General features: G+C 35.5%; 1 protein-coding gene across 2 annotated transcripts in view; it reads right to left on the bottom strand.

Annotated features, from left to right (window-relative positions):
• Hmgcr (HMG coenzyme A reductase) overlaps positions 1–16202 on the bottom strand; it is a 98778-nt gene that overhangs the window by 41992 nt on the left and 40584 nt on the right. For both annotated transcript variants that reach the window (XM_089650732.1, XM_089650733.1), the window contains exon 2: positions 9005–9305. In XM_089650732.1, the coding sequence (XP_089506858.1) occupies positions 9005–9296 (292 nt within the window). In that variant the 5' untranslated portion in view covers positions 9297–9305. The remainder of the gene's footprint in view (positions 1–9004; positions 9306–16202) is intronic.

A 16202-nucleotide genomic window follows, 5' to 3' on the forward strand; every position in this document is an offset into this window, starting at 1 on the left:
GGAATCTGGGGTCAATGTATCCAGGAGTGCCGGACGCATGATCCTTCCCTCCCATTCCCGATGGGTAGAGAGAGTCCGGCTGGAGAGGTCAAAAGGTCTCCCTCAACCAGTCTCTCCCGATCTGACCCGCCACGCATTAAGTAGGCAGACGCAACCGCCGCCGAAACCAAGACAATCCTCACCTCATAAACCCGAGAACTCCTGATAAGTCACTAAACGTAGCGAACCACTTGGGGTGAACTTTGGAAGGGGTGTTTGTTATCCATTAAATAGTTCCCGGGGCATAATTTTGAATAATAGCGTAACGTTTAATTCTTCAGTTTATTTCCTTCGTATGCTTGCGAAATGATTTGTAATAAAGGTTTAGGCACATTGGAAATTGTATTTGTTGGAAACCTGAATTTGAAAGTGATGTAATAGGTTAATCAAACATCTCTTAGTTCAATGCCAGACGGTTACAAATGAAGTGAGCTACAATCCACCTACAATGCGCCTTGGGTCGTTTCCCGTGCGTGACTTTATCAATATAAAAATCATTTTCAGGTAAACATTGACACTATTAGATTATTACGACAACGGTCCTAACAAAGATTTAAGGCCCTGAATACAACCGAATAGCAACCAATGACATTGTAAGACTACATTAGGGTGGGCCGCCAAAGGCTTTTTTTAAAGAGTCTCAAATTTTGGGTATTTATTTGGTGATATTGCGTACTACTTTTGGTTCAAATTTCTCAAAATCTTGTTTTTTGTTTATTTCAGTATCCATTAAGTAATCAAAAGTAGTATTTTTTAGTACACAGAACGCATTTTACTGTGCGAATTTTGATGGCAGTCGGCGATTAGAGATTTTGAGCAGAACCGTGTCGCAGAAATGAAGGAACCTATTGTTTATCACATCCGAGTGACGAAAATAGTGAAAATTATGTAAAAATTATGAATATATATCTATCATATATATATTTTGGCAAAATCACTCTAATTGTTCCGTATTCGAAGAAAGTATTAGTGAATAGGAAAACAAACAAAAAGTAACGGTTTCAATAGTCATAAATAAATAGAATAAAGGTGAACATAATAAATGCCTTGTTGACGTGTTTCGTGATCCAAATATTTGCCTAATCAAGGTTTAAATTTCCAATACAAAACCCTGTATACGAAATTAAAATGGGATGGAGATCTACAATGTGAGGTGAGTGTAAGTGAAACAGAGTGCTGGGCTGTTGGGCTAAACGAAACATCTGTTTCCATTTAAATTTGTATGGAAGAAGGCACTTCTAGTTTCTTCTTTATTCTACGCATAAATATGTGATTTTTGAGAAAACTGAGAACGATATCTCAAAAAAAAAAAAACGGCCCACCCTAATCTAAAGTAGAGGTTCTTTACGACATCACTGTTGCTGTGCCAATCTTAACTTGTAACCAGGAATAAATTACTATATTGGATTGTATTTATATAATCACTATTTAGCAAGTTAAAGTAATTAAGGGGGAAACCAATTAAGATTTGTTCGAGTTACCTAATTCACCTGCTACAAAAAAAACAATCAACACACAACGTTTTAGTTATAGATTACAACAGCTTGCCACAAATATCATATGCACTATTTCAGATATTATAATAAACTAGCTTATGTGTACCCAGCGTTGCTCGGTGGTTTGAGGGAAAGTTTTGAGTTACCTGACAACTGGGTGCATTTTAAAAGTGTAAATAATATTATTGTTTCATAATAAGTATTCGTTTCACTTGATCGTGCCAAATCTCTTACTCAGACGTCCTCGACCCCTTCAACCATTCACTTCCAAGTCATACATTCACCTTACACCTATTTCTTCGTTCATTACTTACGTCTCTCATTTTAACACAAATAATTATTTGATTATCTTATTTAATGACATAAGGCGATGACATACGTAGTAATGATAAATCATGTGTTTTTGGTTTGAAAATTTAGTCGCCTAGAAATGTTTCAGATGCTTTAATTAAATACTGCGAGTAGAATACATCTTGGCCTTTGAAATAATCGAGTATTAGATAAGTCTTTTTATAAGCCCAGAAAAAAATCATTCAAAGGCCTATGGAAACTGCTTTAAAATTCAAAATCTCCTACTTACGAACCCATTTTTGGTTATGATTTTATTGTATAATGTGGCAAATTAAATTATTTATAAAATGATCGAAAAAAAATTAAATATTTATGCCTGAACATCCACAAAATAAAATAAAAGGCACTTTTTGGCCATGTTATTTTCTTGCATAAATCAAAACAGGCGGATGATGTTAAGCTGGAATTTAAACCTTATCGCCATCTACGTAAGGGTTGTTATTGATAGCGGCTCAATTTAAAATATTACATGTCGTAGTGCATCGCCTTAATAACATCAGAAGCAATAAATGTTATGTTGGAAATTAATAATCCGCAATGAAAGAAGAATCAAGTATAGAGTTATTAGCATGAATGTATTGGAATCACTTTCCTCGCCAGCTGGTGAACCTCGAGTCACCGCCCGCTTTCTTTGTGACTTGTGACGCGTTAACGCGTCTTCAACGGTGAAGTTTATTATTGTCCGTGGTTCAGAGTTAGTTTACAACTACGTACTTTAAAAGTTGTTCGTGGCTTTTGACTTCTGATTTGGCACGCGTCTTCACTGCATTCACTGTGAGTTTTACAACCGAGAACTCTGTTGTAAATCCTCTTCGTTTATATTGAGAAAGAGGGAGATGTTGTTATGAAATGATTTTTTCGATGATGAAGTTGAGTTACTTTACAACTCTGTTTAGATCTTGTTTATAGCTTTTGACACACGTCTTCAAGGTGGTTCTGCACTGGGAACTCAGTTGTAACAAACCTTTCTGTTATATACATACCTACATCGTTTATGAGAAATGTGGAGATGTACATGAGATGTAATGCTACGTATACATCCGGGAGCCGAACTGCCGAACTGAACCTCAACTTGTGGGAAAGAAACGAAGCAACCGCAAATGACGCGAAACGCCGCTTGAAGTTGATTCGTCCCTTTCCCGTAATTAGTGGTACGATTTGCAAATGTAAACGTACCCTTACAATGGTGCTAGTTACCTATATACAGAATATCCGGGGGTAAAGTGCACAAACTTCGGGAGGTGATTCTTCACGATGGTACAAGTAAAAAAAACAGTTTTCAGGTACAAAAGTTAATTTGTTTGTATGGAGAAAATAATATTCTTCTATGGAATTTTTTTTTGAATGGGAAAAAAAACTTTACACAACTTACCACGATATCCGTGCTTCAGTCATCGATACATGAAAGTACGCTCCAGTCTTGGCCTTTAGTCTTTGGCCTCCATGATCGAGGGGTAAGGAAGGTCGCGGGTTCAAATCAGAACGTTCGCATGTAAATTTTATTTGATAAATTTGTATTATTTCACAATTTATTCATTAAAAATAATATATAGTATATGTTCGATTTTTATTTTTTTGGTAAACTAATGTTTAAGACAAGATTTTTTATACATAGCACAAAGAAATATAAAATATAAAATAAAGTTGGTTGTTTTCAGGTGAAAAAATGTAATAAGCAGTAATTGTTGAATGGATCACTAGTATATATTGAATTATTTCGCGGATAAGAGATAAGCCGCCATAGCTCAGTGGTCAGAGCTGTCGACCGGAAATCGAAAGGACACGGGTTCAAGTCCCGTTGGCGTCATGTATCTTTTATCAGGAGATTTTTCAATGTGGATGAGTGTTTCAGGCTAATAATTATTGCTTATAAAAATAAGTATATGTTCGACATGCTCCAGAGTGGAAAATACTCTCAGTATCGCCCTGGTGTAAGACCACCATTCAGTTTGAAACGTTGCTTTAAACGGCTTAGTGACCAGATTTGAATAGCCAGCTATTCCCCCAAGATCCTTTTCCCCATATCCTTCCCCTCCCCACTACACTTCAACCTCACATCATACCTCAGTTGGGGATGTCATAGACTCACTGGCTCCAGACGGTAGGGAGCAGTAGGAGTTCTTGTGCGATATTCATTTTATGTTTTCACCCTCCAGGTCATTATTTGAGCTATCTTATAGCCCGAGCACATGACTTCCGCGCAAGCGCAAACAAGTCGTGCATATTCCGATGCGAACAAAACTTTGTTATGCCATATTAAAGACTGCTCGGCCTGCCAAAAACATGAGCGAAACAGACGGCGAATCACGAGTACTACCGACGCATGCGCGAAGCGCCTTGAAAGCGAGTGATTTTTGCACAGCTTTAATCATGCGTAATCCAATGCGTCTGGAATGGATTAGTTCAGGAATACTAATTTACTTTAATATTAGCGCTACAACATTCACACATTGGCACTCGTGCGCGGTAAATTTGAACGGTTTCGTTAGATTTTCACCGATGAATTTTGCGCGTCCTTTGCTCTTGAGACATTTTAAACGCTGACGGAGCAGTATTATTTATGAATTTTTTTACAAATGTAATTTAGTGAAGAGAATAAATTATATTACCCCATTACTTAATTTGATATCCCTATATGGCAATTACAGTCACAAGCCGCCTCTGCCAACATGTACGCTAGTGACAACAAAAACTGGTGTCCTTATAATTGCAAATAGTGAATGTTGTGGATTCGTACTCTTATCATTTAGCGAGAAAGCGACCTCCTTATCTCACGTGCAACAGTTCCTCTCTGATGCAATCTATCAACTTTCGTATTGGCACCTAAACGGTGTCTTGTAACTTGAGACCATGCGGCATCACAACAACTCGGAACCCAACCGGGTGCTGAACATCTGACAAAATATTGACTGAATTATTCGGAACATGAAATCAAACACATGCACAGAAAACCAAAATAAGAATGCTTTATTCTAGCTCTACTTATTTGGCACCTACAAAATGTTAATCTGTCGTCAAAATTGAAACAAGTAATAGCAATAATCAGTATTGTATTATACATGTACAAAGTAATTAACACAGTAATAACATTTCATGAATTAATATACATTTTGACGTAATAATAAACAAACAAGCCAGGAGATAAGATCCGTTTGCTATATTTATGCGAAATTATTAATAAATTATGAAGGACCCCGGTGATGTTATTCCCTATCATTATTATCCGATATTTTTTATCAAAAATAATAAAGATAATTACTATTATCAAAACAGAGGTATGATTGCAATTAGTAAACAAGTGGTAGTAATGATATTACTGAGAAAAGTTCATAGTCATTTTTATAAAGAGTTTCCACATTTTACTTTTAAATTGGCTACCTCTACAATCTAGTTGCGCCACATTTTTAAAATGGCAAAGGATAATTTTTATTTATTTTATGTCAGTTAAATAGGGTTCCATCATAACTCTATACAGGTGTATCGGCACGTACCCGACAAACTTTAACCAGCTATTCCTTAGCACATTTGGAGTAAAAAATGTTATGGGCACTTTGCTGTACGGTAACATTTCTTTTAAATAAAAAAATTATTATTCATATTTTCACCACATGTCACCAATGTTTTATCCTTTGTCAAAGTTTGAAAACCCGTCTGGCAATATTTTGTTCGAGTTTCGTTGAATAATGTACGTACGTACCTACGTTGGCGCGCTTTTACAATCACAACGAAATGGCACGGCACCATTCGTCTCATTTTTAACTATTATTCTTTAGTGTGTACGAAAGAGCCAGGACACTTTTTGACACACTTGCTAATAACAGCTGTTGAACACGAGAAACAATGCAAATGACAGTGACGGAGTGTGGATTTTTATTTTTATTTTTTGTGTTTAATGGAAAAAAAATGTTACCGGACAGCAAAGCGCCCATAACATTTTTACTCCAAATGTGCTGAGGAATAGCTGGTTAAAGTTTGTCGGGTACTTGCCGATAGACCCTGTATAATGAATATTCGATACACCTTTAAAAAGTATTTATCACTTTTCATGACCATTTTTAAAGGTGTGTTGAATTGTCATCGCGTTGAGTTATCCGGTCAAGGTTAAATATATATATTTGGTAGCTACATAGCTTATGATGGCAATAACGTTGCGCGCTAAAAACAGTTATCTAAACATAGAAATTTCCGGCAGAAAAAGCTATGCAATTTTAAAAAATAACAAATAACACAAACAGATTTTAGTAAATGTGCAATTGGCAATCACAATATTCATTAAATGTAATGTTACAGGTAGGTACTTTATCGCTTGTCCGAACAAACACTTTCAATTTTGAAATTATGAATTAACTAGTAAATGGAACAAAAATATAAACAAAAAACAATTAACTAATGTTAATACTACATTTACCAATAATTGCTAAAGTTGCATCTTAAATAATAAATTTAAAATACAAATACATAACTTAGCACGTACCCAAAGATATTTAAAATACAAATAAATAAAGTAGCACGTATCCATAGATATTTAAAATACAAATACATAAAGTAGCACGTATCATTAGATATTTAAAATACAAATACATAAAGTAGCACGAATCCATATATATTTAAAATACAAATACATAAAGTAGCACGTATCCATAGATATTTAAAATACAAATACATAAAGTAGCACGTATCCATATATATTTAAAATACAAATATAAAGTAGCACGTATCCATAGATATTTAAAATACAAATACATAAAGTAGCACGTATCCATATATATATATTTAAAATACAAATGCATAAAGTAGCACGTATCCATATATATTTAAAATACAAATACATAAAGTAGCACGTATCCATAGATATTTAAAATACAAATACATAAAGTAGCACGTATCATTAGATATTTAAAATACAAATACATAAAGTAGCACGAATCCATATATATTTAAAATACAAATACATAAAGTAGCACGTATCCATAGATATTTAAAATACAAAAACATAAAGTAGCACGTATCCATAGATATTTAAAATACAAATACATGAAGTAGCACGTATCCATAGATATTTGCTAAACCTTTGAAAAAAACATTCAGTTCGGTTTGGTATTTTGGCCTAAAATCCAAATTTATGTTTTGTATGAAATGGCCGCGTAGCAGTTTATCTTAACATTATAAATTATTATAACCATTCTTTTTGTTGCGAAGTAACTGAAGTCAGATAAACTAGGTTGCATGTTTGTAATTGGATGAACTGTTTTGCAACTTTGTAATTTAATAATACGATATAAATATGGAACACACAAATTACTTTAAACCAAGTTGATTTTTTAATCAAAATTTGTAGCGCGATTAGTTAGATATTAGTGCATATTAATCGGTGTTTGGAAAGTTGAAACCGGTCACACCGGAGGGCATCCCGAAGATTAGAAACAACTATTCAAAATTATAAAATCGAGAATTAATAATTATTGTTTTGTGGTATTTGTTGAATGAATAGCGCAATGCATCGGAGGTAAACGGCACACATTGGTCGTGAAATTTGCGCAATGGGAGTTATTGAGTAATGAATTAATGAGTTATTAGAAATACTGCAGCAGTGTGCGGTCTTCGAGGTGAATATCTAATATTATTACACACACTAATCTAAATAAATTTGCGTATGTGCGATTAAGAACAGAGTTATTCTAAATAAATTTGCGAACGTTTGCTCAAGAGCAGAGTAATTCTAAATAAATTTGAGTATGCGAGATCAAGAGCAGAGTAATTCTAAACAAATTTGCGTACGCGCGATCGAAAACAGAGAAATTTGCGTTCGTGTGATCAAGAACAGAGAAATTCTAAACAAATTTGAGTATGCGAGATCAAGAGCAGAGTAATTCTAAACAAATTTGAGTATGCGAGATCAAGAGCAGAGTAATTCTAAACAAATTTGCGTACGCGCGATCGAAAACAGAGAAATTTGCGTTCGTGTGATCAAGAACAGAGAAATTCTATACAAATTTGCGTACGCGTGATCTAGAGCAGACTATATGTATAGTTCTAAACAAATTTGCGTACGCGTGATCTACAGAACACAGTATGTAATTCTAAACAAATTTGTGTATGCAGTCACGAACACGGCAACAAATGAATATGAAATCTGTTTCTGGAAATAATTAAAAAAACAAACTTATTTGCGTACGCCGGGATTTGAACCCGCGACCTCTGGATTCGTAGTCGATCATGGAGATCAACCTGTCCCGGTGCGACCATGGGGTGGATTAAGAATGGTAAATGGTGAACCTTCTTCCTTAACAATTTTTGCTTCGTGCATTTTGCGGTTAAGATTTTTCACGTCTAATACGAAGCAATGAAAAGCCGAATTTACCCATCAAGTTATTTTTAATTAAAGCGGAATTAATTATACTCAGCTGTAACTTGTAAATCTTGACACGGTTACAAATTTGGGTTAATGACGTAAATCTATGTGCTTCCGAACAATCGCTGGCAGATCTGGGTTGATTATTAGCTCTGTGCATACATCGGAGGTTTATAGGTACTCATAAAGAACGGGATTTCATTGATGGAAGACTATCAATTCCCTTGCGCTATATTTACAGTCCGTACTGCTCTCCAGGGAGGTAGTAAAGGCCTTACATACCTCCCTGCAATCGGAGGCGATTTAGGGACAGTGGTGGCGGGGGTAATATCGGGGTCTTCTCTACACACCCGCCCCTGCCGCAGTGTGAAACGGATCACGATGGCGCCAACACTTTCCAAAATACGAATGGCTCTGGCGCTTTCTTGCATGCAATTACGTAAAAAAAATGAAGATTTGGGTGAAGAACTGGTTGATGCTCGTAAGCAAACTGACGCCAAAAACTATGAAAGCGAAATGTTACCCGATTACCATAAAAATAACTTTACCGGTAAGTTTACAAATATTTGAGAGAAGAAGATATATCCACTGCAGACAGTGGCAGACGAATAAAGATACGCGAAACAAACGATAAAAAGCGAGAACTTATTACGCAAAAATTGAACTTTCCAAGCGAGTTACCAAAAAATAGTCGTAGGTTAGGTCATAGTTTCACCACACCTGGTAAAGAAGGTACAAAACTCAAAGTGAAATAATAAAAACTCACCTAAAATATTCTTAGATCCAAGCTTGCTGAGATTCCTAAATTGATAGTAGGTGTACAGGATGGCCAGGCAGCGCACGAAGGTCATGACGACCGCGTCGGCCGCGTGGTACTCCGCCTCGAGCCCGCCGCACTGGTCCGCCCAGCCCCCGCAGGGCGCCTTGCCGGGCGGGGGCTGGGCGGGCTCGCGCTCCACGGCCAGCGCGCACGCGGCCGCAGTCAGCGTGGCCACGATCACCTCCCAGGGGTGCGAGGCGCACAGCGCGCCGTGCTGGCGGAATAGCCGCGACACCATGCCGGCTATCTGCAAACAAACAACAACCATTACTTCTATATCATATCGAATTGCTTGGCTTGGAGGTTAGGGCTACAAAGAGGCGATTACTCATACGATGAACTTGAAGTAGAATTGAATCTTTCGACTTTCAGCTGTAGGCAGACTGATGAAACCTAAGCGCAAGCCAAATACTAAGTTTGTTGATCGCGCTTTCGGAGCATCTGGGTCGAAGGCTTGGAATAAACTTCCCCCGGTACTAAGATGCATAACAATTACTACAGAATTCAGGTCTAAACTAAAAACTTACCTCTTTAAGCTCTCATACCCCACACAATTAAATCTTTCTTCTTTAGAAAAACGCAGGAAGGACTTTGATCTTATCTGCATTTTCAAAATTATTAACAGTATGATTGACTCACCTACTTTGTGGCAACTCATCCCTTTTCAATATCCCTTACCATAGAATCGGAAATAATGATTCAACACTAAACTCAATCAACATTCCACAAATTATAGATACCGTTCACCAGTGTCCAGAATAGCAAGACTTGTCAACACAAACTCAGGACAAATGTCAGGACCTTGAATTTTTTGGTCTTTGGTTTTTGGCAGTCATTACGCAAGTATTTCGTATTGATGTTGCAGACATTGTGAACTCTATCAAAACCTTGTTCCTGCCTTGACTTGACATTATCTTAATTGTCTTTGTGTCCTATTTTTGTTATGGCTGTAATATGTAATGTGTGTAATATGTATTATTATTTTCGTGTAATATGTAATTTGTTGTAATTGAACATGGTCCGTTAGTAAATAAATATCACATTCGAAATAAATACCTCCGAACATCTTACAAACTTGCGAGGAGCGCAGAAAGCGGCGTGACCGTCCACTATCGGTGAATTGTCAATAAATGAATCTGACAGTATACAGGCAACTCGCATTGTAATATCACCATTCGGTCCTCAAAAATAAAATCAACATGCCTAATTTTTACCCACGGTTTACATTTACACGGGGAACTCTCATAGTATAATAAAACTAGGATAATGAACTTTGAAGTTCTCCTTTCAGGACACAGGTTCACTATATCCAACCCTAAAAAAAAAATTAAAATTAAAAAACTCAGTAAAATTTCAGTATTAATTGTTGCTTTGTCACTTACTATTTATTATGCTTGAATGGCGGACATTGCACAGGATTCATCTCTACATAGTATAAAATAAAGTCTCTATTCGCGTCTGTCTGTCTGATGGGGTTTTCACAATCATTTAGAGAATTTCTTCCGGAGGGTTTATATATATAATACATGCGTATTATATTTGTAGAAAGTAGAGAAAAGATGTTTATCCGAGAATTCCCAACCACAAAACTTTTCTCCAAATCATACACAACCCCGAACAACGCCGGGTAAACGTCAGCTAGTAGGTATAATATAAATAATGGTTTGCGAACGAAATAAACAAATGAAATCCGTGCGTGTGAGAAAATCATAGATACATTAATCTTAATTGTTGGAGAGGAGCTAACTTCGTGACACCATTGTCAAGCCACCCGTTAAAAATCTGCAAAGCGAGACATTATTTGAACAAAATTGGACAAGAGTTTTATAGGAACACATCACGCTAAGTAAAGAGATAAGGGGTAATTCCTGTTTTATTATGAGTTCCCAAGAAAGGTGATTTAAATAAATTTCCGAATAATTATGCAGATATACTTTGACACAACAATGACAATAAAATAAGCCTCGGTGAATAATGTTTCAAATTTGTCACTAAATCTTCCTACGCTTACCGCAAGTTATTTATAATTTTTCAACGAGTCATTCCCGATCCAGTACGACATTATAGGTTATAGTTATTACGCAATGAAAAGCCCAGACGATAAGCATGTTAAGTTGTGGGTGATGTTGGTAATTTGACTTCATTGCCAATGTTGCTGAAAAATAACAACAAGGCTAACATTGTTAAGCGTAAGGTTACATCTCAAAGGACCTGTTTGCTCTGCATTCTATTAGCGAGGCGAGTGAAATTATATTTGGAGAATGTTGGAATCATTCTCTGGTATGGAGAGCTTAAAATGACGCTCATCGTGTTAACTTTTAGCACGCGGCTTTAATGTGATAATAAGAAAACGAATTTGCGCTAATTCTACGAATTTCGACACGTTTTCCAAACAAAGCCAAAGCTCTTTTCTAGGAAATAACGTTTCTATTCTAGGCATAAAATCTGAGGTGATTTTATAGGCAAACAGACGATACAAAATCAATTCCACAGAGAGTTTTGATGGAGAAAACCTGAACACAAATGATTTTAATAACCTCAGATGGGACCATATTATTATTACATTTTTAATGTAGCTATAACTTTGTGGTTAGCCACTATTTAAAACAATTGTTTTATTTTATATACGCGTGACAAATAATACAAAGTAAAATTGTTTCATTTCATTTTTTTACTATTATTATTTCGGTTTACCTCAAGATTAAAATGGAAAAAAAGATAATATTTAAAAAAATGACGTTATTTTGTATCAGATGTTTTACAAGTCTGTCAGTTGAATGTCAGACACATATTATACAAATGGCAGATAAGTACATTGTTCCACGAGATAAACATTCCATAAGATGAGTTGTGGACTCTGGCAGCATCTCATCTCCCGTGTTGCCCCTCAAGCGGTGGCGGGGGTAAAGCCTGAACTTGACCTCGATGATCTTGATAACATGTGAGTTAAGGTTACACTTGATTGAATAGCGAGTTCATTTCAATTGAGACTTCAAACCACCGGAGCTTCCTTCCCGGGGACGAGTTGTTGAACTGAACCAAGGTTTTGGTTATCCCCCTTTCATTTTGTTTGATAACATTCGGGTTGATTGATTGATCAATGACCCATCGGAACAGATGGAGAAATGCCTCTGTGTTTTACTTGACGTATGAACCCTCAAATGATGACGAATCTTATCGCTGATTGGTGATTGGTAAGCGAAATATTCTTTGTCTCCCGGACGCAAGGTTGCAGGCTGATGTCGCACTCAATTCTCGTCATAGATTTAATCTCTGATTTGAACATGAATAAATTAACGAAAATTAAGAAGGCCACATTAATATGTTGCATTATCAACTGCACTTTGATTTATAGGCATTTTAGGAATTGTGTCAAAGCAACGTATCTTAAGAATTTGCAGAAATCACAAACATTTCAGGCGCTCTTGACTTTTTTTTGTAAACAGTGCTGTGTAAAACTGTTAACAAAGAACATCCAAAAGCCAGTGTGAATAATGTAACAAGAATGCGATTTGTAGTTTACACATGCTTTCGTAGTCGAAATATGTATATTTAATTATATAATGATGTTAAATTAAATGATGTTAAGTTAAATTTTGAGACGCATCTTCGGACCGGTTCTAGAAAATGGATTTTGGCGCAGACGTTATAACAATGAGCTCTATACTCTGATTAAGGAGCTAAACGTCACAAAGTTCATAAAACTGGGAAGACTTCAGTGGCTAGGTCATGTGGAGAGAATGACCGAGCATCAAGAACCAAAGTCCCTGCTGAGCTCAAGACCGATAGGGAGAAGGAGCCTGGGAAGGCCAAGGTTAAGATGGAGCGACAACGTCCTCAAAGATTTGTCTGCCTTGGAGCTTCGAAACTGGAGAGAGCTGGCGCGGGACCGAGATGAGTGGAGGAAGACTCTTGAGGAGGCCAAGACCCACCAGGGGTTGTAGAGCCAAAAGTGATGATGATGTTATACATGTTAATTGTTAAATACAATGTAATAGTATAATGATGAGATTTACAATAATTGGTCTCTCGGTTAAGCAAACTGCACAAGAATAAACCAACTATAACTTTCCCTAAATTAAAATAAATAAATAACTTTACTTGTTGAAAGAATGGAAATATAGATTAGAAAATGACTTTTTGAATTAAACGGTATTTTTTTTATAATAAAGCAAATGAACTTATTTTAATTATGTGAGTTTCTCCCCTTTATAAATAACCATTTCTGAATACTTATGGTATAAAGATCTTCAGTTTTCGATTTCATGGTATTAGGCTCAGTGAGTTGAACATTTTGAGAACAATTTAAGAGAACTGTCGCTAGGCGAAAGCTGTTTTCGCTGTAGGAATTATGCATTTTAGGTGTGATGAGTAACAGGTGTGATTTTTTTGCGTTTTTTCATCAAATCCATTTTCCACGTGTACCTATAATGTTAGAATTGTCTTTATGAATAATTTTCGAAAGTCTAAAATCTATATGCATCAATTATCAGAAGTTGGACGTACGGAATCTGTTTAGACGAAAATTAGAATAAGTACCGGATAAGTACAGAATATGTAGACGATTCACACAATTTTACAAAATATAATCAGAAATAATCAATCCTGTTCGTTATTTGTCCACGACTATTTTTAGCTCCACACGAAAACGATATTAGTTATTTAGCATTTTCTTACAAATTGTTATTTTAATGTCACACTACGTCACCCAAGATCGTAAAGTGTTGCCGATTATTAAAATGCACTTTAGCTGCATGGATGCATTAGGAAATCTTTGGACTTAGAGACATCGGCAAGTTCGCGAGAACATGAACATTATTTTAATTTCGGTAATTACGCAAAGTGTATATATTTCACGTAATTTACGAGAAATGGAAAGGCTGACAGAGATGTTGAAAGAAGATAAATGCAGATAACTCCATTCATGTTAAAAGAAGCGAAGCTCGCAGTCCGCAATGGAGTGCTGATACCTACCCTAATGTATGATATAAAGGCAAGGACTTGGCAGAGGAAGGGTGGAAGTAGACTGAATGCTGTGGAAATAAGATCCCTGTGGCGTATGTGCGGCAAAATCAAGGATGATCAACGGACAAAGAATGCAAGGCTGATGAATGGAGTGTAACGAGAATATATGATGCAAATTTGAATGGCAGAAGAAGTTGGGGACGCCCGAAGAAGACATGGTACGATCAAGTGAACCAAATACATACTTGAGTCGGGTCATGTAAAGGGTCAGAATAACAGAAGAGAATGTACAAGACAAGGAGTGTGTGACAAGTCCGAGTTGTTTGGCGGTCTGTCTTCTATGCATACCCCTGCGGGGAAACGGCGCGATGGTTGGTTATTTAGTAGGTATAAACATAAAATATTAAAAATTTCTGTAGAAAACTATAAAAATTATGTACAAAATTTAATATTACATATTAGAAACAAGCAAAGTGTAAATTAAAATGTGTTTTTATAATAGATCACATGGAAGTGGAAATATTTTGTATTGTTTTAATCGATATGGTAGACAACAGTTGCAACAGTGATATGCTTACGCATTGTTTAGTGTAATACAGAGGTAAGACGGTTGAAGAATGAGAATCAACGACTAGGATGGTACAGACGAATTCCTGATCCAAATACATACCTAATTGAAGTCGATTGTTACGGCTGTAATATTCTACGAGATTTGCGTAAACCACGAACATCTTAACAAATATATTATTATATTATAATTAATGAAAAATGGAAAAGTTCATTAGACAATCTAAAAAAATAATAAAATAATCATGACTGTGGGAAGTTAGGCATTTTTTTCCGCTTAGATTCGAAACACTTTAAAAGGAAACATTTATTCACAATGATCCACTTTAGCAAGTCTATTTGTTGGTGGTTTACTTAACGAGTGACTATTGTAAGATTGGGAAAATACTTGAAATATTCCCAAGCATCATAAATCTTTATTTGTTTCATTGTGAAATAAACACCAATTGACCGTTTCATCGACGAAATATGCGTACATTCGTAACCCGGATACTACATACTTGTTACGCTTATACGTATACTAATACTGCGTGTATTGTGTACTTATCAATGCATATTGTACCTACATAGAAGTGCACTAAAGAAGTGCTTTCAAATCCACTCCGATACCAATGAAAAAAATCAGTTTATGTTTCTAAGATAGGTATATTGAATTTAAACACAGTCTACCAATAGAAACTATAAATTTCAACCACTTGAAGAAATAATCAAAAATATATTATATTATTACTGATAGAAGACTCGTTTCCGACTTGACTTATATTTTTAAAATTGTTAAAGGAATTATTATATTCAGCCCTGATATATTGAGCCTTAGGTGATCCTCAACATACCAACTAGAACTTGTCAATCGAAAATTGGTTTTAATTACAACAACATTATCAGGACAAAGTCATTGAGATACTCACTTGTACCTAGATTACATGCAGTTGGCCATAATAATAATAATAATACTTGGATGACTTGTATAGCGCCGTTTTTGTGCAAAAACACCTCAATTGTAGATGTGTTCAACTGCACGGAATATATAGTTACAAGAAGACTATAGTAACATACCTCAATCATATTAATTGGTAACCAAGCTAAGCATAATACTATTCTTCTGCATTGAATTTCTATATGGCTAATGGCAAACTTTTATTTGTTGATTACTGTTGCACTAAACTATTATGTATATGAAATGTTTGTAAAAGCCCGTCATGGACGTAGAATAAATAAATATCTAAGGTTTATAATATGAAAAAGTCCGCCGTACATGCTGTGGATGCTCCGCATCCCTTGAATTTAAGAGTAAAAAGATTTAGACTTCTAGCCGTAAACAGCAATATAAATATTTTAATATTTCTACAGCGACCTTAATGTGATTTTTTTTACAAAAACGGCGATGTAAAAATCATACAAATATTATTATTATTATAAGACATTTTTTTTATAATATAATAAAAAATAAAAATACATTTTATGCTTTTCTGTTCAACTAGGAAGGATTCCCGTTTTAGGACAGTCAAATTTACAGGTTTCAAATTATCCTAGACGAAAACAGGATTTAAGACTAGATAAAATAAGTATGTTTAAATGAAGGTACATACAAAATACATAAAAAGATACATAA

This window comes from Hesperophylax consimilis, chromosome 3 (assembly GCF_061612785.1).
Source record: "Hesperophylax consimilis isolate HC1 chromosome 3, BYU_Hcon_1.0, whole genome shotgun sequence".
NCBI lineage: Eukaryota > Metazoa > Arthropoda > Insecta > Trichoptera > Limnephilidae > Hesperophylax > Hesperophylax consimilis.